General features: G+C 53.2%; 3 protein-coding genes across 6 annotated transcripts; 1 reads left to right on the top strand and 2 right to left on the bottom strand.

The window, feature by feature from the left end:
- Window positions 1-6,489: 6,489 nt before the first annotated feature.
- Window positions 6,490-11,299, bottom strand: BTBD19 (BTB domain containing 19). Of its 3 annotated transcripts, none has more exons than XM_060021238.1 (8): window positions 11,214-11,299; window positions 9,743-9,956; window positions 9,597-9,650; window positions 8,341-8,400; window positions 8,173-8,241; window positions 7,964-8,095; window positions 7,714-7,839; window positions 6,490-7,586 (listed from the first exon to the last, which is right to left on the bottom strand). In XM_060021238.1, exons 1-8 carry the CDS (start codon window positions 11,297-11,299, stop codon window positions 7,452-7,454), a joined length of 876 nt encoding a protein of 291 aa, XP_059877221.1. In that variant the 3' UTR covers window positions 6,490-7,451. The 3 variants fall into 3 exon arrangements, with proteins under 3 accessions (XP_059877221.1, XP_059877219.1, XP_059877222.1); XM_060021236.1 differs by lacking the exon at window positions 9,597-9,650 and adding an exon at window positions 9,472-9,596 and having other exon boundaries at window positions 8,341-8,407; XM_060021239.1 differs by lacking the exons at window positions 8,341-8,400; window positions 9,597-9,650.
- A 2,122-nt stretch (window positions 11,300-13,421) lies between these two features.
- Window positions 13,422-14,153, top strand: DYNLT4 (dynein light chain Tctex-type 4). Its single transcript, XM_059996151.1, is given in 2 exon segments — window positions 13,422-13,441; window positions 13,484-14,153. Coding segments are annotated over 2 exon segments (690 nt in total).
- Window positions 14,154-14,185: 32 nt separating this feature from the next.
- On the bottom strand, window positions 14,186-19,537 carry PLK3 (polo like kinase 3). 2 transcript variants are annotated; one of them, XM_060004610.1, is made up of 15 exons: window positions 19,376-19,537; window positions 18,535-18,642; window positions 18,324-18,440; window positions 18,055-18,184; window positions 17,886-17,973; window positions 16,990-17,085; window positions 16,704-16,902; window positions 16,466-16,592; window positions 16,181-16,272; window positions 15,846-15,939; window positions 15,626-15,709; window positions 15,370-15,532; window positions 15,083-15,212; window positions 14,791-14,904; window positions 14,186-14,683 (listed from the first exon to the last, which is right to left on the bottom strand). In XM_060004610.1, the coding sequence occupies exons 1-15, from the start codon at window positions 19,418-19,420 to the stop codon at window positions 14,492-14,494; spliced, it is 1,779 nt and encodes a 592-aa protein (XP_059860593.1). In that variant the 5' UTR covers window positions 19,421-19,537; the 3' UTR covers window positions 14,186-14,491. The 2 variants fall into 2 exon arrangements, with proteins under 2 accessions (XP_059860593.1, XP_059860584.1); XM_060004601.1 differs by lacking the exon at window positions 19,376-19,537 and adding an exon at window positions 18,802-19,368.
- Between the last annotated feature and the right edge of the window lie 6,768 nt (window positions 19,538-26,305).

The following is a 26,305-nucleotide window of genomic DNA, read 5'->3' as shown; positions in this document are numbered from 1 at the left end:
TAAATTATTTATATGGAGACGTTTATTTTTGTAGTTTGTATAGATGTTAGCTATGCTGAAAGTTTTATTTTTAAAAGTGAAATATATTCTATATGAACTCATCTCAAATGACTTTGGCGCTTTGTTTTCAGATAGAGCTGTGAGTTTGCAAGTGGAGGCATCGGGGCAGGTCGTGGGGCTACCCTAGTCCTTGGTGTGTTTTTTCACCTGGCACGTGAAGATGATGTTCAGCCAATGTGTAATGTATACATGGTAACAGGGTCTGGCTGAAGTGCTTAGTACACAAAGCGATACAAATGTTTTTGATGTCAAACCCCACCGTGTGGCTTTCAGAGCCATCATAAGCCAGCCTTGTGCACCTCTCCAGACTCATCACCCACCTTCCTTTGTGAGCGGCATGGGGGGATGGGCAGAGGGACACAGCCAGGCAAAAGGTGAGAGGAGAAGTGGAAGCAGATCAAGAAAGCGTCTGAGGGAATTCCCTGGCGGTCCAGTGCTTAAGACGGGCACTCTCATTGCTGGCCTGGGCCTGGGTTAGATCCCTGGTTGAGGAACTAAGATCCCACAAGCCATGCAGCCAAAATAAAGAAAAAAGAAGAAGAAGGTGGCCGATTGAAACACAGATGGGAATAGCAGGGAGGTATTTTAGGAGTTTTGTGCCCAGACCAACCTCCAAGGCAGAGGCCTCTGCAAGTCAGCAGTCAGCTTGGCGCCCCAGAGGCATCTTTGGCCAGACAGCTAGGGGATCAGTAGGGGCACTGCTGAAATTGAGGTTGCATTAGCAACCAGTGAGGCTCTGTATTTAAGCTGTTTTGTGAATGTTGAACAGGCCCACTATACAGGGGCCTGGACGATTCTGGCCACACCCCTGGGTGTAGAGTGCAGAGTCTCATCTGACGCGCGAGGTGGGGGAGGCCTTTTATTGCCCTTCTCCAATTATCCCAGGGCTCGGTCTCAACTGACACACATACACACCCTAGGTTCCAGCCACCCACTCACCAGGAGCGATCCCACCCCCAGAGTGCTGCATTCTCACACTCCACCCCACCAGGCCAAAGGCCAGAAAATCATGTTCTGACCAAAAGTGGGCAGGGAGGTGGCGGGGGAGGGGGAAGACTTCTGCAGCTGAATCAACACTAAGATGCTTGCGAAGATTTAAGAGAAGCAGGCGGTTGGCTTGGAACCTAGAGTAGGGGATGCATCCAGGATGCCCAAGGGATGGACACTGGATTTGGAGCCAGTAGTGTTTGGGTCACTTTGGAGGGGCTTTTGGGTAGAGCAGGAGAGCTCACCAGGCTGGAATAGTGCAAAAGATGTCACTCCATCGGTGCCACTTACCAGCTGAGTGACCTGGAAAAGTCAGAGAACCTCTCTGAGCCTCAGCGTCTTCATCTGTGAAATGGGAAGATTAGAGCCTATCTTGTAGGGTACTAGTTTTTCCTTTCAGGATTTTAAATGAAATATTTATGTAAGACATCACCCGGCTTCTCATAGGTGCTCTCTATTTCTGTAGTTTGTGGGATATTAGCTATGCTGAAAGTCTGTGCTCCAACTGCATGCTTAGTGAATAACCCTGAAACATTGCCCAGTGTCCTGGTGTGGCAGCAGCTGAAGAATTCCAGCCAGTTGGAGCCGGACCACCCCAGGAATGGTCAGTTCCGGGGCACTGACCACAGCCAGTCTTGGGGGCAAGTCCCAGTGTTTGCAGGACAGCCCACCCTGCGTGGCAGTGCACACTATTCAGCCCCGTTCATGGCTCCCCATCACTGATATCACAAGATCAAAGCCAAGCCCTTTCCAGGCCTAACTCCATCTAGCCTCTGCCATCATCCCAGCTTTCTCAGGACAGCGACTGGCTGGATTCACACCCTCATTCAGACACACCACACTCTACTCCAGACAGACTGATTACTTTCTATGTTCCCCACCCATAACTTCACAGAGGGCATTCCCTCTGCGGAGAACACGTTTCCACCTCCCATAAACCCGAACCATCCTTCCAGATAATTTGGATGCCATCTCCTCCAGAAGGGGTGGTGACCTGCCTCCTATATGGTCCCAAAGTCCCTGAGTGTCTGTGCTTGACCGTTTCTGCTTCTGTCCCTAGAACAGGGTTGGGGGCGGGTGGGGGGAGGGGTGGTCCCTGAGGGTACCGAATGGTAGGACTTAACCTCAGCCTGGGTAAGGAAGCGCCGGCTCCCGGGAGGACCCACAGCGACGAGAGAGCGCTGCAGCCCTGGGGTCCCCACGGTGCCGCCCTGCCTGGCCAGCGGCTGGTGTCGCCCAGCTGCCGGAACGGCCTGCGATTTGCATACGCATGGTGCACCACGAAAAGACAGTTTCACGCTGCTTGAGTTCCCCCTACGGGGTTTGTCCACTGTTGCAGGGGACAGTGCCTATTAGAAATCTATGGTCTGTGTAAATCCCACGCAGGGAGCGCGAACTGCGCAGGAGCGGAGCAACCATAACTGAGCTGAGTGTTACGTTGTTCTGGGAGTGTTCCAAGCGGAAGCAAGTAACCATATTGTGGTTTTTCTTCAGATTGTATAGAATTTTCGCCTTTTACTGAAGATTTCCAGGGAGGGAAACAGTTTTGAGAGTTTGTTTTATTTTTTGAGGTTGCGTATTTTAGTGGGGGTACATATTGGAGTTAAAAAAACGAGAAGTTAATGTTTGATCCTGTGTTTTAACAACTTGTCTGTAATTACCCGGGGGAATTTAGACAAAGGCTCGTGTCGGATGTTGGAGTTCCTTTCCAATTATTCACTTCGTTTTGCGAAGTGTGCCTCTTTTACTTTTCTGCTGGTTTCTCTCCAAGGCTTCGCAGTAGGTGATGAAGTTGACGAAATAAAGGAAGGCGTGAAAAAGCACTGAACGTTTTTGGTCGACATATAGCGACACAAATCAAGCCAACAGTGTTCATTTCCAATCAGGCTTATTGGTTCCCTTCCCAAAAATAGCAGAGGAGGCAGTTTGGTCAGATTGTTCCCGTTCAATGCTCGCTCGATGCCAGTTTTCCGTGTAAATATACACGGTTCCTTCTCTTAAGGAGCTTAAGTTTTTGGTGAAATCAAGAACTAAAAAGACAAAAAAAAAATGGGTACATAATACAGGATCTCAGTGAAAAGTGCTCTACAGCAAGAGCATTACTGAGAGGACAGGCCTAGCTAGCAAATGTGGTTCTCTTGTTCCTGGGTCTTAGATCTACCTCACGGTAGGGGAGGTTACCTAGATCTGTGGCTTTAAGTAAGTATCATCTCCTACCTGGTGTCCTCCGAATTCACAGCCATCAGCTGCTCCCACTGACTCTCATATTCAAAGTATATGCTTCACGCAACCGCATACGTTTTACTTCCTCCAGTGCTAGCAAGCTGCTCCAAGAGTTCTTGGATTCCGGCAATAGCCTCCCAGCCCCCGCCTCACTCCCTTGACCGTCTTTGTCCCAATCCTCCACACAAAGGCCAAGTAATCGTTTAAAATGTAAATCCGATCACACCACCACGTCGCTGTGTAACATGTTTTTTCTTCAGAGTACAAACCCGCCCCGGAATATCATACATGCATTTCTTTACTTGTCTGCTCTTTCTCCTCCTAGAATGTAGGTTCTGTGAGGCAGAGACTTTACCTGATTTGTCCTCTGATAGATCCCATGACCCTAAATCAATGTCTAGCACATGAACACTCAATGAATATTTGTGTAACAAGTGAATGAAGAGATTTATTTTCTAAACACATGTACTGTCCCACTACAGTCCTAAGCACTTTACAAAATTAATCTTCCTGAGAACCTAAATAGATTCTATTTTTATCTCCATTTTATAAACAAAGAAACTGAGGCATAGAAAGTTAAATAGCTTCAATCAAATCACAAAGCCAGAAAATGATGGAGCTGAGATTCAAACCCAGGCAGCTTGGCTCCAGAAGAGGCATTCTCTTCATCACTGCGCTACTTAGCGATGGGGTTCAGGACATGCTATCCTAAAATATGGCACCTCCACATATTGAGTATTTTAAGCTGAAGGAGTTTGAGAAAACAGGAAAGTCATTCTGACCTCCTCACTCCCTCAATGCCCGACACACACACACACCCCATGAAACAGGTCATAAAACTCTCAAGTGAGAGCTGCCCTTAGTATACCGAGAGGAAGGGAGCATCATCTCCAAGGACAAGGAGACTCTGAGAAGAATTCTAAAGAGCAAGTCTTGCTAAATTCCCCCCCAGATTACTACCCTTTAACCTAGCATAAAAATACTCAGGCTTAACTGTTTCTTTTGGTCTTCATTTCCTTATGAAGGCTCCCATGTCACGTAAAAACTTACATTAAATAAATTTGTAGGGACTTCCCTGGTGACGCAGTGGTTAAGAATCCGCCTGCCAATGCAGGGGACACGGGTTCGAGCCCTAGCCTGGGAAGATCCCACATGCCGCAGAGCAACTAAGCCTGTGCGCCACAACTACTGAGGCTGCACTCTAGAGCCCGCGAGCCACAACTAGTGAGCCCTTGTGCCACAACTACTGAAGCTCGCACGCCTAGAGCCCATGCTCCACAACAAGAGAAGCCACCACAATGAGAGGCCTGAGCAACACAACGAAGAGTAGCCCCCGCTCACCACAACTAGAGAAAGCCCACTCGCAGCAACGAAGACCCAAAGCAGCCAAATAAAAATAAATAAATAAATTTATTTTTTTAAAAACATTGTATGCTTTTCTCCTGTTAATTGTTTTTGTCAGTTTAATCTTCAGATCCAGCCAAGGACCTGAAGAGGAGCAAGGAAAACTTTTTCTTCTCAATATTACCTTTTCTTTCAGCAAAATGAATCATGCTCTACTTGGTCTGCACTGTGCTTTTCTTACCAAAAGTCATGGATTTCTTTTTTTGTTGTTTTTTAATTTTAGCTGCGCTGAGTCTTTGTTACAGCGCACGGGCTCTTCGTTGCGGCACACGGGCTTCTCGTGCAGGCTTAGTTGCTCCGCGGCATGTGGGATCTTAGTTCCCAAACAGGGGTGGCACCCACATCCCCTGCATTGGAAGGCGGATTCTTAACCACTGGACAACCAGGGAAGTCCCAATCATGGGTATTTTTTAATATCACTGTAGGAATAGACCATAGTTAATTTAACCAGTCCTCTAGGTTAAACCAGTCCTCTAGGACTAGTTTGTCTTCAATTTTCATTATCCAAACAAAGTGGTACTGAGGGTAACCACATTTTCAGTCTTGAGAAATAATAGCAAATAACTATTTTTAATCCTCGCACAATATATTTTTACATAAAATCCCTGAGAAAGAAGAATATTTTTTTCCAATTAGGGACTTCCCTGACGGTCCAGGGTTAAGACTCCGCACTTCCACTGCAGAGGGCACGGGTTCGATCCCTGGTTGGGGAACTAAGATCCCACAAGGCGAGAGGCACAGCCAAAAAAAAAAAAAAAAGTTAATTGTCCCTAATTTCACACTGATAGTATCTTTTTCTTTTTCTTTTTCTTTTTTTTGGCTGCATTGGGTCTTTGTTGCTGCACGCGGGCTCTCTCTAGTTGCGGTGAGCGGGGGCTACTCTTCGCTGCGGTGCGGGGGCTTCCCATTGTGTTGGCTTCTCTTGTTGCAGAGCACGGGCTCTAGGAGCGCGGGCTTCAGTAGTTGTGGCACGCGGGCTCAGTAGTTGTGGCTCATGGGCTCTAGAGCGCAGGCTCAGTAGTTGTGGCGCACAGGCTTAGCTGCTCCGCGGCATGTGGGACCTTTCCGGACCAGGGCTCGAACCCGTGTCCCCTGCATTGGCAGGTGGATACTTAACCACTGCTGCCACCAGGGAAGCCCCACACTGATAGTATCTTAATGGAATAAAATAATATTTAAATAAGAAAGCAAAGTCATCACTGAACATTTACAGAGCACTGATTATGTGACAGGGACTGGGGAAGTAGAAATGAATAAGGCACCACTCCAGGCCCCAGAGATCTTTCTCCAGGGAGATTCAGATCCTCAAGAAAACAAAAATGTGTAACAAATGAATGGGGAGTCTTCAATAACCAAGAAAGTAAATCCAGAGCTGGAGGACCATTGCCTTCCGGACCAGCGAATTTACGCAAAGGCAGTAGTTGAGAGAAGAGTTGCTAATGTTTGGAACCACTAGTAATTTTGAGTTCCCTAAAAGTGAAATAGATTATATTTTGTCCTGAGGGCAGTGGGAATGTTGAGGAACTTAATAAGGAGAGTAGGGCTGACAATCTTACTTACACAAGTCTGGCAGCAGTGTGGGAAATGGTTGGGGCGGGGGGTGGGGGGGTCGCCGCTGGAGTGAAGGCAGAATTAATAAGAGCCTGTGGCAGTGATTCCTGCCACAGATAGGACTGGCTGAACTGGGCTGAGAGAACTGAACCAACTGGAAAGATCTTTTAGGAGAGGAAAAATAATTTTCTCTCTACTCTCTGTGATCTTGGCTGAGATCTTTGTAATAAGACATCTTAACAAGAGAAAACAAAAAAACCGAGAAGTTTATTAGCATGTATATCTCATGTATACATAGGAAATACCCAGGGGAAAATGAGTAACTCCCTGAGGTGGCCTAAAATACCTGCTTAAATACCTCCTTCAGCTAACAACAGAAAGAAAACTGTGGGGAGGCCAGTTATAGGAAGGCCATCAGGAAAAAGCACCAAAAGCAAGGATAAGGTTTATTAAGCAGATTTCACTGACTTCACTGGAAGATTCTCCTGTGAGTTAGTCATCCTGCTACAGAGAGGGAGACACCCTTACAAATGGAGATTTCCATTCTAAAAATTTCCCTTACAAAAGGGTAACTTCTCTGTTTTCAAAACTTCTCCCTTTTCTCAAAGTAATCAGCTTAAAATAACCTTATGCCAAAAAGGCATATATTGGGGTGGCATATTCTGCTAACTTTCAGCCTCTTAAAAGGTAGAAGCCACGGGAGGCAGATGTGAGGAAGAGGAAAAAAGCAAGGATGAGCGGTAGACTTCTGGCTTGGGCACCCACGGAGATGAGAAACACGATGGGGGCAAAACTGGAGAAAGATGAGGGGCGAGCTCAATTTTGGATTGAGTCTGAGGTCTCTGTAGGACATTTAGAGAGAGATCGTCAGGTGGCAGGTCTGGAGTTAAAGAAGGGTCTGAGCTGAAACGATATGTGGGAATTAAATGAGTAAACAGGGTGGGCGAGAGTGCCCAAGAGCCGGCTGTAACGCCAGAGCACAGCGCGAAGGAACCCACTTCCCGGCTTCGCGAGGGCCTTGAAGCCAAGGCTCAGCCCACTGACGCGCCGCTCAAGCTCGCCTCCCCCGGAACCTCACCCACAGCCCCTGCGCGTCTCAGACTGCCGCCCCTCCTGCGCCCCGCTAGCCGGGCATTCTGGGAGCGGAACCCCGCTCCGAGCGCGGAGCATGTTGGGAGCTGTAGTTTAGGAGAGGCCCAGAAGTCCTCGCAAGTCGTGGCATTTGGTCACTTAAAGGGCAGGTCCAGAAAGCGATGATGCTCCCGGGGCAGGGTACCCTTCCGGCGGCGGCACGGGGCGCCCCGGGCCGCATCCCCTCTCCGCAGAGCATGGCATTTCCACGCCTCTACGATCTGTTCCACCTGCAGGGGAGGCGAGTCATGGCGGAGTCACGCAATACCTACCTCAGCCCGCAGATCCTGGGCTGCGCCCCCCGCCCTTCCCCCCACGCCGCGGAGTGAATCTGAGCCTTGTTCCCCGCGTCCGTACCGGGATGAGCGGCTCCCGCCGGTTCTGCTCTTCCAGGGCGCTCAGCTCTGCCGGAGCCAGCAAGGCCAGTCTCAGCTCCCGCACCACCGGGGCCGCCACCTCAGCCGCAGGCCGCTCCAGCACCGCCTGCCGACGCCAGCGTTGAGCCCAGGCGGGCGGGGGCACCTGCCCAGCCGCCCGCTCCCCGGGTTCCTGCGTCCCGAGCCTCCTTCAGCGCCCCCACCCCGCGCTCCCCTCAGCTCCCGCTCACCGCGCCCACGCGCGCCCAGCTCCGGGCTGCCAGGACCAGCTCGGCCTCATCCACGCAGAGCTTGTCGCTGCGCAGCAGGAGCAGCAACGCGGGTGCCGACAGCTCCAGGAAACCACGGGTCCGGAGGGTCTCCTGTGGGTCCGCGATTGGGTCAGTGGGGAGCAGGATGAGGCGTGTGGGGTTGGGAGTATGAAGGTCGGGAGCTGTACCTGGCTGTGGGCCTCTATGAAAGCTACACAGCGCTCCTGCAGCGGTCCCAGGCCAAAGGATACGGCAATCTGAGAGCAGAATGAGGGAGGTCGGGTTGAGACTGGAGGGGCCATGTAGCCCGGCCCTCCATAGGGGGACCACCTGCAAGCCTGTCCAGCAACACCCACCTGCAGGGCCTCGCAAACCAGCTCCACATCCAGCACCTTCATCACAAACTGCAGGCACAGCTGGGAACAGAAACGAATGTGGGTTGTGCCCAAATGTCCCTCTTCCAAGACCCCAGCCCCAGTCCAGAAGCAGTGAGCAGGCTTGGAGCAGTGAGCCACCCAGGCTTACAGCAGCCCCAGGCCCATACAGACCTCCCAGGCCAAGGGAGGCAGGGAATCACCAGGGCCCGAGACTTGGCACACCTGGAGGAACTAGAAACTAGCAAAGCCAAGCCCAGCGACCTACCTTTTAGTACATTCCTCACTAATCAAGCTAGATAAGAGCCATGTGAAAATTCCACTCTCCCTTTCTCTCAGGACACTTAATCTTTCTCCATGTGTCCCCCTCTGGACTTGAAGACACTTCTCTTTTAACCAGAAACTTGAATTTCATCCACAACATCTCCCTCTCACCCCCCACATCCAGAAAAGCACTGGGTCATGACAATTCCACTTCTCTCAAAGCCATGCACCTCTCTCGGGCAACCACTGCCACCCCCACCCCCCCTTACTGGACTGGTAAGCCCTAATCCCTTCTCCCCTTAGCTTCCAAATCCTCACTCCTTTATCTGAAACCTCATGAATTTCCACTGCCCTCTGGGTAAAAGAAGTCCAAATTCTTGAAAGTTCTGCAGGAACCAGCCCTTGGCATGCTCTCCAATCTCATATCTCCCTCTCCTCTCACACACTGAGTCCAGCCACACTAAATGTCTCACCAGCATCTTTGTACCTCTGTCTCTGTAACTAGAACGCCATCTTTCCTCTCCCCCTCTGAACAAACTCCTACCTGTTCTACCTGATCCAACACAAATGTTTCCTCCTCCAGGAAGTCTTCCCCTCCTCTCTCCCTGGTGGCGAGACTAGAGACTCTCCGTACAGTCTCAGCACCATTTGCCCTTATCTGTCACACTTCTTATGGTACTGGGTTGAGAGTTTTCTTGTGTCTGTCTCTCTTTGAAGAACAGGGATCAAGGCTAACTTATCCTGGTATCTACAGCACCATCCATAAACACCCCACATGCCCCCACAGCACACACAGGGCACGCGCATATCCGTTTGCACACAGGCACACATAAATGCCTATCTACACAGAGATACCCATACTTCTGTCTGTACCGGTGCACGTTGCTCTCCAGGCTAGCCGGTGTGTGAGGCAGGATAGGAACTGAAGCCCATAAGAGGCGGGGGAAACGAGATGAGGCGCCACATAAACCCACCTCTCGCAGTTCCTCCAGCCCATACTCCACAGCCGCCGTCAGCACTTCCAGCACCTGCAGAGTGGGTGATTGGGGGAGTGGAAAGGAGTCTCCCCCGTCCCTCAGCCACCCCTCCTCCCACCCAGACCCCTGCCCGGTGGGCTCACGGAGTGGCGGTGCAGCTTGGCACTGTTGGTGTACAGAAACTCCAGCACTGCCAGGAAGGCCTCAGCTGGCACGGTGCTCAGCACCACAGGGCTAGGCACCCCGGGGCCCGGCTCTGAGCCCAGAAGTCGCTGGAAGAAGTTGCATCTACATGCCAACAAGCATCGGTGGGCAAACACCTCCTGCCGTTCTTGACCGACGACAAAGCGAACATCACTGTGGGAGAGAGGGGCAGAGAACCAGGAAGAGGAGGCCAGAGTCTCTGTGCAACTCTAGGCTTTGCCTTTGCCCAACTCCGTTTACTTATCTGCCCTGTAAAAGAGACAGTCCCTCCACCCGAAGGTCTGGGTCACACAGGTGTGGTTCTAATTCCACCTCCACCTTGTGGTGCCTAGGCAAGAGACTTCCTACTCATTAACTCAGCTTTCTCATCCCTGAAACGGGATGCGAATCCCAAACCCTACGAGGTGGCTATGTTTGATCAATTGATCACTGAGGGGGCACCAGGGCTGATACAAGGTTGATCCCAATACCCCTCTCCTCCCCCCCAGCCTGTGTCTTGGGGGAAGGGAAACTCTTTTTGGCTTCTCCTCCACAGACTGCAAACTCAGCTTTTTCAGCCTCCTCCAGACAGGAGAGGGTAGGGTTGGGGGTGCAGAGTGCACCGGCTGCAAATAGACGTGTCAGTGAGGCACCATCATGAGGCCGGACCACATTTTCCATCTTCACGATCACTACCGGCCCCACCCTCTGGGCCTCTGAACAGCATAGCGGGTAGGAAGCAGGAGATGAAGCTTGAGCTTCCTGGAGCCTCCCAGTCTCCGGTCCAAGGCCTGGGGGTTCCCACTGCTCAGACCAGACTGCGATGCCCAAAGAAGTAGGGTTATAGGAGTCACCGACCCGTAGGGAGGGGCCCAGCTCTGAGGCAGGGGGAATAGAAAGCTGCATTCTAGTTCTCCTGACCAGCGTTACCCCCGTACTCTATCCCTTGGTTTCAGACAGCACAGCATCCTGGGCAGGCAGTGCGCCCCAGGCAGCACCCTTGAACTACTTCCTGTCTGCAACTCTGGCTCAGTCTCTTGAGCTTTGTTCCTCTTGTGAGTCTGCAGTTCCCAGAGCAGGGTTATCTGCTCCTCTGCCTCCCTAGGGAGGCACTCAAGTTACATTCCATTTCTCAGGGTCCTGGGGGCAGAGGGCTCTTCTCTGCCAGGAGCCTAAGATCCAAAACAGGAAGGCCTTTCCCTGAGGTCACATAGCTGCTCTGAGCTCCTGTCCCCAGTGCCCCCACCTCTGGCTCTCGTAGACACTAAGCGACCAGTAGTTATCCTCTACACTTGACTTCCCCAGACTGAGTTCACCAGGGAGGAGGCTTAAGTCCTAATTCCCCACTTCCTCTGTACCCAGAGCTTCCTCAGAGTCAAGGGGCCCAGCAGAGCCAACTAGGGAAAACCCACAAACAGGGCCCCCCCTCACCTGTATAGGGGGTTGTTGACGAGGCTTCGGAGTGCTGTGGAAAAGGGCGCAGCCTCCCCGTGCACAATCAGTCCTGGGGTCTCCATGGGTGGGGTAGGGCAGGGGAGTGAGCAGGAGGAACAGCCTAGGAGGCCTGTTGTCTGCTGGTCCGTGGGAGGCGGTAGGTGGAAGGAGCAGGAGGCCTGGTTGAGCCCTAAAGCTGGTGAGGAGATAGAAAGGCCCGAGAGGGAGGGGCAAGAGCTTGGGAGGCCTGTTTGCTGAGAAGCTAAAGTTTAGGAATGAGGCAGGAGGCCCAGGTTCCTAAAGGCATCAGAGGCCAGTGGAGGAGGCCAGAGGCTTGGCCTGGGGATGGGGACTCAGGGAGGGGACCAAGAGAGGCCAAGGTAGAGCGGACTGGACTCTGGAGGAGAGGCTGGCTGTGGATGAGGCCCCAGCTGGGAGCATGCCCAGGCAGCGCTGGGGTGGGAAGCCTGTGGGTTTCCACGGAAACTAGAGCCCAGCCAGAGACGAGGCCCCGCCCAGCTCCCACAGGCCCAGAGAAAACTTCAGCCCTAGAGGGGCCCTAAGCAGAATCGGAGGGTCTTGGCACCCTGGCCCCTGCCTGTCCTGGGTTCAGAGTTCAAACTCCCTGCCCCCTCCCACCCTCCCCCCAACAGGCACACAGGGTCAAGATCGGGCTAGCCAGGCCTGGGGAACCCCCCTCAGCGGGGAAAGTCCTTGTCCCTATGGACCGTTTTCAGGGCCCAGACCTGGCTTGTTTGGGAGGTGGCAGTCCTGTTGCTCCCAGAGAGGGGTCAGGTGAGGAGGTGTCACCTCTGAAAGAGGAGTCATGATCTCTGGCATCCCTGAAATGCAACCGAACGGGGGGTGGGGGGGGGTCGGCAATCTGAGCAGTAGGGCACACAAGAGGTGTGGATAGCTGGGGACAAGCCCCAGGGCACTGAGGTCAGCAGGGTGCACTTAGGAGTGGAGTCATCACTGTTGCATCAGGTCTGTATTCGGATGGGTCTCCCTTCCCCTCCCCCAGCCCTGAATTGAGGAAGTCATCCGAGCCACACCCTAGCTAGGCACAGGGAACGGAAAACTTTTGCCCTAGTTGAGGCTGACGGGGAGATGACAGGGCCGGGGGCGGGGGTGGGGGAGCTTCTTCCTGTAGGCCCAGGTCCGGATTTCTGAGGGGCCTCCCCCACAGCCTCAGGGTTTCCCCATATCCCAGGCCCTCTGAGACTTGCTGACAAGTGGAGAGCCAGTCTTCACAAGGGGTGAAATGGACAGTGGGTCAAGAGCTCTGGGGTCGGGGGACACCAATCTGACCAGAGCCCCTCTCTCTACATCTGCCCCTTCAGTCAGACTTGTATGCCCTTGGGCTCTAAGCCCCCGCTGATCCCTCTCCCCTGATGACTCAGTCACCTGGCACGTGCTCATAGTAGGCACACTCAGGTTAAGCCAGAGCCAGGACAGGAAAGAGGGAACCGGGAAGAGGGGCGTGCTTGCCCAGTAACCCGTGGCAACTCCACAACAAAGGCAAGGGGCCCTTAACCTCCCACCTGCCAGCCAGGCCAGCCAGGCAAGGGCTGTTAGGAGAGAGCTTGGAGGCCAAAGGCTACAGGTGACTCAGGTGTCTGAGGAGCTTCGGGAGAAGAGGGCAGCCATCCCAGAAGTGATTCTGGAGGTAGGGCCGGAAGCCAAAAGCAGAGAGTGGAAGGACCATCCTGAGTCACCTGGCCCCAGCCGCAGCCAGCTGTAGGGATCTTTGTGCCAGCCACCGTAAGAGCAGGTAGGGGTGGAGGATGTCTGGATTCAAGACTCACAGGGCTAGAAGGATCTGTGGGGGATGAAGGAGTTGGGTCTGTCTGTCCCTCCCTCTGGTCAGGGGGTGGAGGCGCCACTGTCTAGGCTGAGGCAGAGGGCAGATACATCTCCCCCTTCTCCTGCTGGTGAAGTCAGGTGGAAGGGAGAAAAGGAGGTGTACTTCGAGCTCATTTAACTAACCTCCATAGTGCCCAAGGAAAGTGGAGCTCAGGGGGCAGGGATAGCAAGATGACAGTCTGAGCAGCATCTCTCCCCTTCTTGTGTCCCTAACAGCCCTTAACCCTCTAAGCACCTAGGAATCCACACAGCCCCGGACTATTTGATTCACCTGTCCCCAAAAAAACAGGTAAGAAGGGATTAGGGGTTAAAAACTCTTATCACTAAGTAAGAGACGGGATGGTGTACAGAGACGGCCAGTGAGGGCCATCCCGTCCAAGCGTGGGTCTTCCAGCCGGCAGGTCCACGGCTGGCAGGCCTGTGCCCTCCGGTTACGAGGAGGAGGAGGCTGCCAAAGACCATGGGCTGAAACAATCACCAGCGCAGCCTCCAGGCTGTCTGCCCAGCATCGATGAGACCCGACCAGACGGCACGGGCCCGGCCTCCCGCCGTGGCTCCGTGCTAGGTCCGGCCTCGTCCTTTTCGCGCCGCAACTCGTGGGCCGGGCCAGGCGCAGGTCTTCGGGGTCGGCGCCCATCCCTGGGCCCCTTGCCCCCTCTAGGCTCGTGGGTCAGCTCCTCTGGCTTACCCCTGGCGACCGCCCGCTGAGCAGCGCCCTCGTACCGCACGGAGTCGGCGCCACGGGAGCGCTGTGAGGCCGCGTACGCACAGCAGGCCCTGGAAGCGGCGTTGGAGGCAGGATTGCGCGAAGCGTGCTCCTCCCACGCCGAGGCCGGGCGGCTGGCACCGGAGCTGTGTGAGCTGGTGCACGTGCGCCTGCGCCTGCGCGAGCTCAGCCCGCCGCGCTACAAGCTGGTGTGCAGCGTGGTGCTGGGGCCGCGCGCCGGACAGGGCATGTGCGTGGTCAACCGCGCGCTCTAGGACTGGGCCCGCGACAGGCTGGCCACGGCCGCGGTCACCAACGCCTCCTTCTTCGCCGTGGCCACGGTCCACAGGCTCTACTGCGAGTGAGGACTCCCCCGAGTTTTGCAAAAACGGTTTATTATACCAGGAGGAGGCCCTCCCTGGGGCTCACATCCCAATAAATAAATGTCTGTCAATAAATAAAAGTGGTCCATAAATAACGCCCCCTAGCGGGGGGCTAAGGCTTAGGCTTTTCTTGGAGAAGGGGTAGGAGGCCGCCTCCAACCCCAGTAAAGCTGGTCCCTGATTCCCTGGGGGATTCGGCCCAGAGCCCCCAGTGAGGCACCAAAGGAACAGGGAGGGCCACAAAGGCAAGGGCCAGAGCCTTACAGGCACAGGCGTCAGGCCTGAGGGCTTGGGTGGTGGCCGGCCCCGCAGGTTGGGGCCTAGACTGGGCAGCGGTCCCGGAGCAGGCGCAGAGCATAGCAGAGCCGCTGCCTCAGGTCTGGGGAACAGCCCAGCTGCTGAAGGTGGGAAGCAAGGTAAGTACAAGCACTGCGATTGCGGGCCACAAAAGTCACAAGGAGGGGCTCCCAGCCACTGAGGATCAGCTTGGTGTGGTCTCCATAGAAGTTCACCTGTGTGCAGGAGGGTGGCACTGATCAGGGCCTAAGGCCCAGACCGTTTCCTCCCCAGCACCCTGGACCTCCCAGACCTTACCCCCAACTCCAAGAGGAGCTCTTACCTGGATGGTGCCATCACTAAAGAGCATGAGTAGGGCCTGATCAGTCTTGACCCACTGTAGCAGGAGTGGGGGGACGGGCACCTCCACCTCTTCCACACTGGGCAGATCTCCACCCTGGGAGCAGGGGCAGGTCACTTGTCTGACATGAGTCAGTCCTCTCTCCATTCATGTCTCCCTTAGAGGTTCAGCTTCTAGCTGCAGCACCCATCCCCTCGCCCACCCACCCCCAAAGGGGAACAGAAAGGGATCAGGATGTGTTCGTCCTCAACGTGCTCCACCCCAGTCCACAAACCTTCATGAGGCGCTGCTCCATGTAGGAGGCAAAATACCTCAGGACACCCAGCTGAGGCTGCAGGGCCTGAGGCACAGCACCCACAGAGAAGGAGAAGTGCTTGGTGCTGGTGGGGTCGTAGTGCACAGTCCTAGAGGGGAGGAGATGGAGACAGAAGTCAGATGGAGCCCTGTACCCACGCCCCTCCCCTGAGAGACTGCAGGTCCGGGAGCCCAGGAGCACACACCAAGGTACAGCCCTGATGAGTACAGTGGGCTGGATACAAGACACCCCAAGACACCACTTACTTTCTGTTGGCTGACAGGGCCATGTGTGTGCCATTGTTGAAGAGCACGGCCACACGGCAGCTGGACAGTTGATACCCAAAGCCAAACTTGTTGGAATAGTCAACCCACTTGCTGACCCACACCAGAGGCTCTGGCTGGGCCAGGGGAGCGGGGTTCTGTTCAGCTGTCATGGAAGAGGAAGGAATGAGGACCTGTTCCTGGCCTCCCAGTCTAAGAACTCCCACCACCATTCACATACACCAGACCCCAGCCTCACCTGGGGACATGAAGGCCAGGCAGTTTCTCAGAGCACAGAGGGCTGACTCCACCACTGTGGCCACAGTCAGACCTTCTTCAAACCCTGAAGGGAACAGGGCACTGAGAATTAGGCAATAGTCCTCAAGGTCCTAGACAGTGACTCTCCACCCACTCCTTCCCTTTGGGCCTGGTCTCAGGCCCAGCAACCTCTAGCACCCTTCACCCTCCTGGTGGCTCACCATCTCCACTGCTCGCCAGTGTCCCACGGGGTGAACTGTCCTCAAGTGCTGTCTCTACCAGGCTGACGGGGGCTGGACCTGAAGCTGCCGGAGCCTGGAGGGTTGGGTGGAGAAAGGGAGTGAGATAGGCCCCAAAATCCAAATCCTTGAGAGTCCATGGCCTGGCCCTGCCCTGGCACCCGGGGCACCCCAGGTCAGCCCTTCCTGGCTGATGAGACACAGCCAATTAGGCCACCACGAGGCTAGATGTTTCATCAGCCTCTTTTATCCCAGGCTTCCCGCAGCTGCTAGGGTGGGGGTGAGTCAGGGGAACACTGTCCACGTGAGCACCTCACCTCGGGCCTGGCACCCTGACGGCCAATGGACATCCGAGTGAGGCTGTTCACCAAACAGGAGACTTCGTCCCGCTCCTCAGGATGGTTCTTATCTGGGTGGGGCGAGAGAGAATCCTCAGAACCCTGTCCAGCCCCCCTGCTTCCCGCTGGGATGACACTGTTAGGCCTCCCCACGTGCCTGTGTAACACATGCTCTCCCCAGGGACTCAGCCTCACACCCTCACATGTACTTGACGAGCCCCCTGCCGCTCTGCACCCTCAAAACCACTGACGTCCCAGACTCACTCTTACTCTTCTTCCTCCCAAATAGGCTCTTGGTAACTTTGACAAACAGAATCCTAGCTGGGTTAAGGGGTGTCAGGTCTGGGACTGTCACACAGCTGCTGACAGGGAGCCGGTAGGGGGTGTAGCCCTGAAGAGAGAAGGCGTGTGAGCAGAGAAGAGCAGTGCAGGGGTCCTGTCACCTGCTCCCATTCAATCCCCTGGGAATCCGCAGACTGGACATGTCTGGGGGGCCACAAACCTTGGTAAAGAAGTTGTGGCGCAGGATCTGGTCAATTGAGGGGCGGTCTTGGGGTGAGGCTCGAAGGATGGTGGCCAGGAGCTGCCGGGCAAGCAGTGAGAGGCTGGCAGGCAGCGTGTAGTGAACCTGTTTGATGCAACGGTATGTCTCCTTCAGGTCAACCGTCTCAAAGGGGGGGCTCCCACATAGCAGTGTGTACCTGTGGGGCAGAGAAAGGGGGTCAGGAGTAAAGTGGAACATATGCCTCCCTGGGTACCCCCTGTGTGCACATGACCCTGGGACTCACATGACACAGCCCAGGGACCACACATCTGCCTCAGGGCCGTGGCCCTGTCTCTGCAGCACTTCTGGGGCCACATAGTTGGGGGTGCCACAGATGGTCCTGAAAGGGGGTAGGGAAGAGCAGAGGACAAGGTTCAGAAGCAGCCTGGCTGGCCCCTCATCCCTGCCCCCACTGTGAGTCCAGACAAAGCAGCTGCCTGTCACCAAAGGCCAGAGAACTCCTGCTTGTTCTGAGACAATGGATGCCAGGGATGGCAGCTGAGTCCCTGCCCACCCGCCTGGCCCAGCTGCTCAGCTGCTCTGCAGGACAGGGGGAGGCCCTGACCCCCAACCCAGCCCCCTCCTCCAGGGTCAACAGAGGGTCCATCACTGATCCCTTCCTCCTTCCCCCACTCCCGTCTGTCAGACACCCATACAGGCTGTCACCTCCTATGGTCTGTGCCACACACACCAACACCAGCTGTCACGTCCCCCATAAACACTCAACTACCACACATGCTATCTGTTTTACACCCAGTCTTCGTTGCCACAGCAGGTTATCGTGACACACGGGGTGTCATGTCCCACCATCCCTACACTCTCAGTCCATCTCACACATTCTTATGTCACCATCCACATTCACACAGGATCAGTCATACAACTCCAAGAATCCTTACACCCATCCGTCTCGGGGACTAAACACACAGAGGACCCACAGCCTCTCCATCACTCCCATTCACCCAGGCTGCCACTGCCACCATCTCACACACACACACACACACACACAGCCCATCATCCTTTCCCATCTATTACACAGACACATCAGGCAGTCATCGTGCCTACCACATACATATTTAGTGTCTGTCACGCACGTCATCTGTGTCACACAGACTGTGGCCACCCCCCTCCTCAAACACTCACTTCTTCCTATGCTCCGGGGGCTCCAACCTGGTTGCCAGCCCAAAATCCCCCAACTTCAGTTCCATGTTCTCAGTGATGAAAAAATTTCCTGGACCGGGGTAGAGAAATGTGTCAGACGCCTTTTTCTCTGCCTCCCCAACCCCCCATCCTGTTGGCCCAGGAGTCTCACCCAGCTTGAGGTCTCGGTGCAAGATGCCTCGCTGGTGCAAGTACTTGAGTCCGGAAAGGATCTGCCGAAGGTAGTAGCGCACCTCTGGCTCCAACAGGGTGTGCCGGGCCTTCCAGATGTGGGCCAGGGACTGCAGAGAGCCACTGCCTCAGCCCCTCGTCTGCCCTCCCGGATCCTCCCTCCACTTGTGCTTGCTGAGGAAAACCAGGGCTCCAACTTTGGGTCTTAAGGTCCCCATTCCCTCCCCCACCTCCATCACCATCCCTCACCTTTCGGCTGCAGAGCTCCAGGAAAATGTATATGTTGTCAGCATCCTCAAAGTGGTGCGAGAAACGCACAATGTGGCGGTGCTGCAGGCCGCGGTGCAGCTCAATCTCGTTTAGGATCTGCAATGGGGACGCGGGGTTGTCATCCGCAAAGGGCTCCCACGCCACTGTCCCCACCCCACCCGTCGTTTGCTGGGACTGGGTCCCGGCTCACCTTCTCGCGCTGATGCGGCTTGGTGATGCGGCTCTGCGAGATGACTTTGACCGCGTAGGCATTGCCGGTCTCTGTGTCAGTGGCCTCGTAGCAGCGGGCGAAGCCCCCCTATAAGGAGGGGGCATCAGGCAGGGCGCTCCAGGGGAGCGCCAGGGCAGGCCAGCAGAGGTTCCCGCGCCGAGGCCAAACGCCCCTGCCACGCCCCGCGCGGGCAAAGAGGCCGGCAGGGTCCCCCTCTACCCTCGCTGACACCACCCCCCAGCTCACCTTGCCCAAAAGGCGCCCTTTGAAGTAGGTGCGGCCGCTGCGCGGGTCAGTGATGAGGCGCCCAGGGTCCAGCGCCAGCGGCCCGGCCAGCACCTCCGGCTCAGGTCCCGGCATGGGACTCCCAGGAGGTCCGGGCCCGGCGGGGGGCGCTGGCAGGGCGGCAGCACGCGGGAAGGGGCGCGGGGACAGGAAGCCGGCCGCGGGCTCCATGAGGGCGGTTCGGCGATGCGCGGGCCCGGCTAATTCTGGCTTCCGCCAGGCCGCGGCAGCGCGTGGCGCTGGCTGGATTTGCTACGCGGCGCTCGCGCCCGAGAGAGCCCAGCGTTTTTATCAATGAACGCCTGCCCCCTCCCTGGCGTCTCGTCATTAAGAGCCCGCCCCCTTCCTGGAGGCGAGTCACCAAAAAGCCACGCCCTTCCTCGGGCCTTACGTCATCAAGAAGCTCCTCCTCCCACCCATGCACCCGGAGGCCTAGCTTCCTGCTCCAGCCTTGAAGACGCAGCCATACCGCTAGTCACCATGCTGCTGGCCATCAGGATGCAGGAGCCAGCTGTGTCCCCGGTCCCCTACCTACCTGGTGACTGAGAGTCCCTCTAATGGGGGTCCTCTTTTCCCTCATCCTTGGGGGCTTATGCTGAGGTCCGAGGGGGCCTGGACATCTGGGGAATCCCCCTGGCAACTAGATGGACTAGCATTCCAGCCTGGAGAACAGAGGCAGGGGCGGCGCTCGCTTTTGCCTGAGCTCGTCACCAACACTCCCCCTTAAGTGCGCGGGAATTTGCGCGCTCTGGCACTGGCCACGCCCCTGGACAAAGCCCCCCAGGCTCAGGCCAGTGCTGCCCCCCTTAGGGCCCGAGAGGAATTGCACGCGCCCAGCTGGGCTTGCCTGGCGTGGGGAGGAGCGTGGAGGCCTGGGCTGCTATGTTGAGTTTTGGGGTCAAACAGCCTGGCATTCAAGGCTTTTGACATGAGCCAGGCCACATCTTTCGCTACCCACATCCACACCTTTGAAGGGCAGATCTCAGGTTCTGGAGGGGTGCCTATTCCCTTTCCCTGAAAACAACCACTGCCCTGGGTCAGCAGCCAGAGGCCAGAAAGTGAGGAATGGGAATTGTATTTTCTCAAATCTAGCAATAGACAATTGGGCAGGTGGTCCCCGGGCCATCTGAACCCCTAAATCTGGTCTATGCCCACCGTTCCCAGGGCCAGAGACAGAGAGATGGGGACTTTTTAAAAAATTTACTTCATTTGAAGTATCATTGATTTACCATTTTGTGTTAATTTCCACTGTACAGCAAAGTGATTCAGTTATACATCTATATTCTTTTTCATATTCTTTCCATTATGGTTTATCACAGGATATTGAATATAGTTCCCTGTGCTCTACAGTAGGACCTTATTGTTTATCCATTCTATATATAATAGTTTGCATCTGCTAATCCCGAACTCCCAATCCATCCCTCCCCCATGCCCTCTCCCCCTTGGCCACCACAAGTCTGTTTTCTATGTCTGTGAGTCTGTTTCTGTTTCGTAGATTTTATTTGTGTCACATTTTAGATTCCACATATAAGTGATCTCATATGGTATTTGTCTTAATCTTTTTGACTTGCTTCACTTGGATTGATAATCTCTAGGTTCATCCATGTTGCTGCAAATGGCATTATTTCATTCTTTTTTATGGCTGAGTAGTATTGCACTCTATATACGTACTACGTCTTCTTCTTCCATTCATCTGTCAATGGACATTTAGGTTGTTTCCATGTCTTGGCTATTGAAAATAGTGCTGCAATGAACACTGGGGTGCATGGGTCTTTTCTTTTTTAAAAAAATTAATTAATTAATTAAATTAATTTTTGGCTGCGTTGGGTCTTCGTTGCTGCACATGGGCTTTCTCTAGTTGCAGCAATCAGGGGCTACTCTTCGTTGCGGTGTGTGGGCTTCTCATCGCGGTGGCTTCTCTTGTTGTAGAGCACGGGCTCTAGGTGCGTGGCCTTAGTTGCAGCACGTGGGCTCAGTAGTTGTGGCGCACAGGCTTAGTTGCTCCGTGGCATGTGGGATTTCCCGGACCAGGGCTCGAACCCGTGTCCCTTGCATTGGCAGGTGGCTTCTTAACCACTGCCCCACCAGGGAAGTCCCGCATGTGTCTTTTCGAATTATAGTTTTCTCTGGATATATGCCCAGGAGTCGGATTGCAGGATCATATAGCAACTCTATTTTAGTTTTTCGAGGAAACTCCATACCATTTTCCATAGAGGCTGCACCAATTTACATTCCCACCAACAGTGTAGGAGGGTTCCCTTTTCTCCACAGCCTCTTACGTGATGAAAAGTGTTATTTGTAGACTTTTAAATGATGGCCATTCTGACTGGTGTGGGGTGGTAGAAAGGTGGGATCTTAACCCCTCTGAATCCCAGGATCACAGGCTTCTTCCTGGGCTTGTCCTTTCACCTCTCTGCTCACTCTGTACCATCCAATCAATTATTAACCTGTTCAGTCCTCAAAGATCTGAGAGCACCTAGTAAGTGCCAAGCACTGTGTGTATAAGATTGGTCAAGGTTGCAGCCCTCATTTAGTTTACCTTCTGCTTGATGGAAACAGATAATAGGCAAGTATATAAACAAGGTAGCTGCAGGCTGTGAAAAGTGCTGTGAAGGAACTAAACATAGGAGCAACCAAAGAGCTTACTTTAGAGACAGTAGCCAGGAAATTCAACAAATATTTATTGAGTACCCAATTCCTGTCAGTTTTATCTTCCAAATATCTCTGAAATCTATGCACTTCGCTCCATCTTCCCCAAGCACCCTAATCTGGGTCACAGTCTCTCAGGTTGGGATAATTGCTACAGCACCTTGCTGGACTCCCTGCCTTTAGTCTCATCTCCACTTCAACCTCTCACCATATGGATATCCCACCCAGTCCCTCATCAGGTCCACAAGAGCCTGCTTCTCTCACCTTGCCCTCCATGACCCCTGAATGGAGAAACAAACCAGCCAGAGAGGTGGAGAAATATTAGTAGTTCAGATGAGTGAGGGGGAGAGGGGAATGGGGGTGGGCAGGAAGGCCTTAACTGCCATACTCTAGAGTTTGGTCTTTATTCTACAGGTCAGCAATTTTCTAGGGGGGTAGATGGTAGAAGTGAGGCCAGAAAAAGCAAATCCACAGGGGAAATGGGGCTGAAGCATGTATAGTTTGATAAGGCATATTTGATACTGCAATTTTTAAAATTTATTTATTTTTGGCTGTGTTGGGTCTTTGTTGCTGTGCTTTCTCTAGTTGCAGCAAGCAGGGGCTACTCTTCGTTGCGGTGCGCGGGCTTCTCATTGCGGTGGCTTCTCTTGTTGCGGAGCACGGGCTCTAAGTGCGTGGGCTTCAGTAGCTGTGGCATGCAGCCTCAGTAGTTGTGGCTCGCAGGCTCTAGAGCACAGGTTCAGTAGTTGTGGCTCATGGGCTTAGTTGCTCCGCAGCATGTGGGATCTTCCCAGACCAGGGCTCGAACCCATGTCCCCTGCATTGGCAGGCGGATTCTTAACCACTGCACCACCAGGGAAGTCCTGATATTGCAATTTCATATTTGGAAAATAAAGCAAAATGTCTTTGTATGAGTTTTCTAGGGTTGTCATAACAAAATACTACAGACTAGGTGGCTTAAACAACAGAAATTTATTTTCTCACACTTCTGGAGGCTGGAAGGTCAAGATCAAGGTATTGACAAGATTGATTTCCTCTGAGGCCTCTTTCTCGGTTTGTAGATGGTGTCAGTCTCCCTCTGACTTCACATGATCTTTTTTATTTTGGAGCCCCACGGAGCCCCCCCAGAGCCCCCCCTCACCCCACCCCAACCCTGTGCCTCGCGGCATGTGGCATCTTAGTTCCCAGACCAGGGATCGAACCCACACCTGCTGCCGTGGAAGCGCAGAGTCTTGTCTTAACCACTGGACCACAGGGAAGTCCCACATGATCTTTTTCTGTGTGTCCTAATTGCTTCATCTCTTGAAGACATCAGTCAGATCAGATTAGGGTCTACCTCAGGACCTCATTTTAACTTGACCGTTTTAAAGGTCGTATCTCCAAATACAGTCACAATCTAAGGTACTGGGGGTTAGGAGAAGTCAAAGCTCCATCCATCTTAGGTTTTCATACAGGACTTTTTTTTTTTTTTCAGTTTTGTATTTTTTATTAGTAGGCTTTATTTTTTAGAACAGTTTTAGATTTTTCAGAAAAATTGAGCAGATAGTACAGAGAGTTGTCGTATACTTCCCCCTGCCCCTGCCCCTGCACACACAGAATTTCCCCTATTATTATCATCTCACATTAGTTGGTACATTTCTTACAAGTAACTCTTCAGTGGTTTCCCATTGCTCTGAGAATGAAATCTAGAATCCTTGCAACCGTCTATAAAGTTCCCCCTAATCAGGCCCTGCCTAACTCTCTAAACAATCTCCTCTTGTCTACTTTGCTCCAGCCAGGCCTTCTCTTTCTTCCTCACACATAATACCTGTTCTTACCTCTGGGCCATTGCACATTTATTCCCTCTGCCTGGAATACTTTCCCCCTAGTTTTTACTTATTACTCATTCATTCTCATCTTTTCTGGCTTAACTCACATGTCACCACCTCAGAGAGGTCTCCCCAACGACACTACCTAAAGTTGGATTCCCTTAACAAATTAACCCATACAGGACTCTTCAACAAAGAGATTAACAAGAACAATACAAAAAACAAAAAGCAAGTTTATTAACACGTAGAGCTTATGTATACATGGGAGATATCCAGGGAAAAATGGATAACTCCCCCATGTGGCTTAGAATTTAGGCTTAAATACCATCTGAGTAGGCTTTCCTGCTGGCGCAGTGGTTAAGAATCTGCATACCAATGCAGGGGACATGGGTTCAAGCCCTGGTCGGGGAAGATGCCACATGCTGTGGAGCAACTAAGCCCGCGAGCCACAACTACTGAGCCTACATGCCACAGCTACCAAAGCCCATGCACCTAGAGCCTGTGCTCCGCAACAAGAGAAGCCACTGCAATGAGAAGCCTGTGCACCACAACAAAGAGTAGCCCCCACTCGCCGCAACTAGAGAAAGCCTGAGCGCAGCAACGAACACCCAACACAGCCAAAAATAAAATAAATAATTTTTTTTTAAAAAGTACCATCTGAGTAGAGAAAGGGGGAGGGGAATGTAGGCCTCTTAGGGGAGAGTAAATAATTTCTAGGAAAGATGAATGGGCCCTTAGAAGAATGAATGGGAGGTATGATAGTTTATGACAAAAGTGGCCTGGATATGATATAGAATTCTAATTTCCTCTCCCGTGATATGAGATGAAACTCCCAGGAAGGGGATTTATGACCATTGAGTTCCTTTTGGAGGCTCTGTCTTTAGGCAGTTAAGGGGAGTTCAGAGAAAGCCTCTCCCTGCATTTGCTGTTTTTCAAGTGCCTACAGCTCAAAATAATCAATATGCCAGAGTGGCATATTTTGGGGTGGCATATTCCGTAACCATCACTGGCTCCTCCCCTTGGGAGGTTAACAAGGCTCCTGAGTCCTCCTCCGGGAGCCACAGCATCAGGAGGACATCCTCCTGATGCTGTAACTGGAGGGGCTGGCAGCCTGTTCTGCCTCCTCCCTCAGTGTAACATATGCTGCCATTAAGGGATCTTATGCACCTGCCACATACCAGGCATGGGGCTAAGCATTTATCTTCTGGACTGCTCACAGTAACCTTATGATGTGGATGTGATTATTATCCCCATTTCACAGATGAGGAAACCGAGGCTCATGGGGCTAAGCCTCTTGCCCAAGGTCATATGCAGCTACCAAGGGGCAGAGCCAAGATCTGAACCCAAGATGTCTGACTCCACTATTCATCATTGCCCGACTTTTTCTTTTTGTTTGGCTGCTTGGTATGTGGGATCTTAGTTCCCCAACCAGGGATCGAACCCGTGCCCCCTGCAGTGGAAGCACGGAGTCCTGGACTGCCAGGACTGCCAGGAAATTCCCCTGCTTGAGTTTTCTCAGAGCCATAGTTCTCTGACCTTGCATCTGTCCTCCTATACTACTCCATGTCTCCCTGTCCCTCTTACTAGTGCCCTTTCTCCTCCCCCCAAGACTCTCACAACCCCTGCTCAAGCTGAGTTTTTTCTGACCTCTCTGGGTCTCCATCCCCCAGAGGATGCTCTCAGGCCCGCTGCTAGTTGAGCACGTATCCCACACTCCTTGCCCCTTGACAGCTCAGAGTCAGAATCTCTTGACAGTATCAGGTCACAGAGGTCGAGGGAGTCTTTCAAGAATGAAAGATACCAAGTAAGGTTAGGACTCAGGAGGGGCCGACTGGATTCAGCAATAAGGAGATCTCAGGTGTCCTTGGTGGTGGCAGAGGTGGAAGTAAAAGAGCTGGACCAAAAAGAAGAGAGATGCTAATAGCTACAGTAGCATTTCATGCTTACCAAGCACTTTATAAATATTAATTCATTTAACAGTCACAACGACTCTGTGAGATAGATACTATCATTCGGTTTCCCCAAGGGGAAATTAAGGACAGAGAGGTTAAACAGTTTGCTCAAGGTCAAGGTCACAAAGGTAGTTCACAGTGAAGTCCGGATTTAAAAATCTGGGCGGTCTGGCTCCAGACTCCATGCTGTAAACTGCCAAGTCATATATATATACAGCTCTTGGCTGTGAGGAGGGGAGTGGGCATTGGTGGTTAGGACTGGAAGAGAAGGAGAGGCAAGAGCCAGAGGAGGATAAAGAAGGGTGGGGAAAATGATTTACAGGTGGAGTGGTTCCCTCTCCTGGACCATAAACCAAAGGGACCTGACAGCAGCTGGGAAGGGAGATAAAGTGACCGAGGAAGGAGGGGCTGGGTGGGGCCTGGGGACTGCTCCCTCCTGGGGCGAGTCTTCAGGTTCTGTACCTTTACCCACAGCTCTGTGGGAATTCACAACCCAGTGATCCAGAGAGTTGGTAACAGGCAGATGTGAAGGGGCCTCACATGGGGATGGGGGCTGAGGTCTGAAATGCAGCCAGCTGGGCTGCCCTCAGGGAGCACTGTCAGAGAGAAGCTACCAGGACTTCAGGGCCTGAGCTCCCACAGTCCCAGGGCCTGGCTTCCCAGGTACCAGAGACTCTTTAAGTGGTAAGCAGCCCAGAATGCTCTAGAAAAGTCACAGATCAGAGCTTGGGAAGGGGCTGCATGGCCAAGATAGCTGAGGCCCCAGAGCTGGTATCTTGCCCTTCCCAGGTCAGGTCCTGGGTCTTCCAGACCTCCAGGACACACACATGGAGTCCTGTTCTTTCCACATATGGACATCTCACCTGGGCCCTGGAAGGAGAACATAACTTCTCAGGCCATGAGTTGGCTTCCAGACCTTGCTCATCCAGGGAGTTTCTTATAAAAATTGGGGAGGGGGACCCCTCAGGTTAAAAGATACATGCACCCCAATGTTCATTGCAGCCCTATTTACAATAGCCAAGACATGGAAGCACTGTCCATCGACAGAAGAATGGA

Source organism: Delphinus delphis, chromosome 1 (genome assembly GCF_949987515.2).
Source record: "Delphinus delphis chromosome 1, mDelDel1.2, whole genome shotgun sequence".
In the NCBI taxonomy this organism is placed as follows: Eukaryota; Metazoa; Chordata; class Mammalia; order Artiodactyla; family Delphinidae; genus Delphinus; species Delphinus delphis.
This window is presented reverse-complemented; position numbering and strand designations above follow the sequence as displayed.

What these genes read in the sequence shown, in the direction of transcription:
- BTBD19 (XM_060021236.1), bottom strand. Translation starts at nt 11,299, where the DNA reads ATGGAGACCCCAGGACTGATTGTGCACGGGGAGGCTGCGCCCTTTTCC. An exon ending in TGGTTTGCGAGGCCCTGCAG is followed by an intron (nt 8,242 to 8,340) that starts GTGGGTGTTGCT and finishes TTCTGCTCTCAG; the next exon opens with ATTGCCGTATCCTTTGGCCT. An exon ending in GGCGGGAGCCGCTCATCCCG is followed by an intron (nt 7,587 to 7,713) that starts GTACGGACGCGG and finishes CCTCCCCTGCAG; the next exon opens with GTGGAACAGATCGTAGAGGC.
- PLK3 (XM_060004601.1), bottom strand. Translation starts at nt 19,011, where the DNA reads ATGGAGCCCGCGGCCGGCTTCCTGTCCCCGCGCCCCTTCCCGCGTGCT. An exon ending in AGCCGCATCAGCGCGAGAAG is followed by an intron (nt 18,441 to 18,534) that starts GTGAGCCGGGAC and finishes TCCCCATTGCAG; the next exon opens with ATCCTAAACGAGATTGAGCT. An exon ending in TGGTCCCTGGGCTGTGTCAT is followed by an intron (nt 16,903 to 16,989) that starts GTGAGTCCCAGG and finishes TCTGCCCCACAG; the next exon opens with GTACACACTGCTATGTGGGA.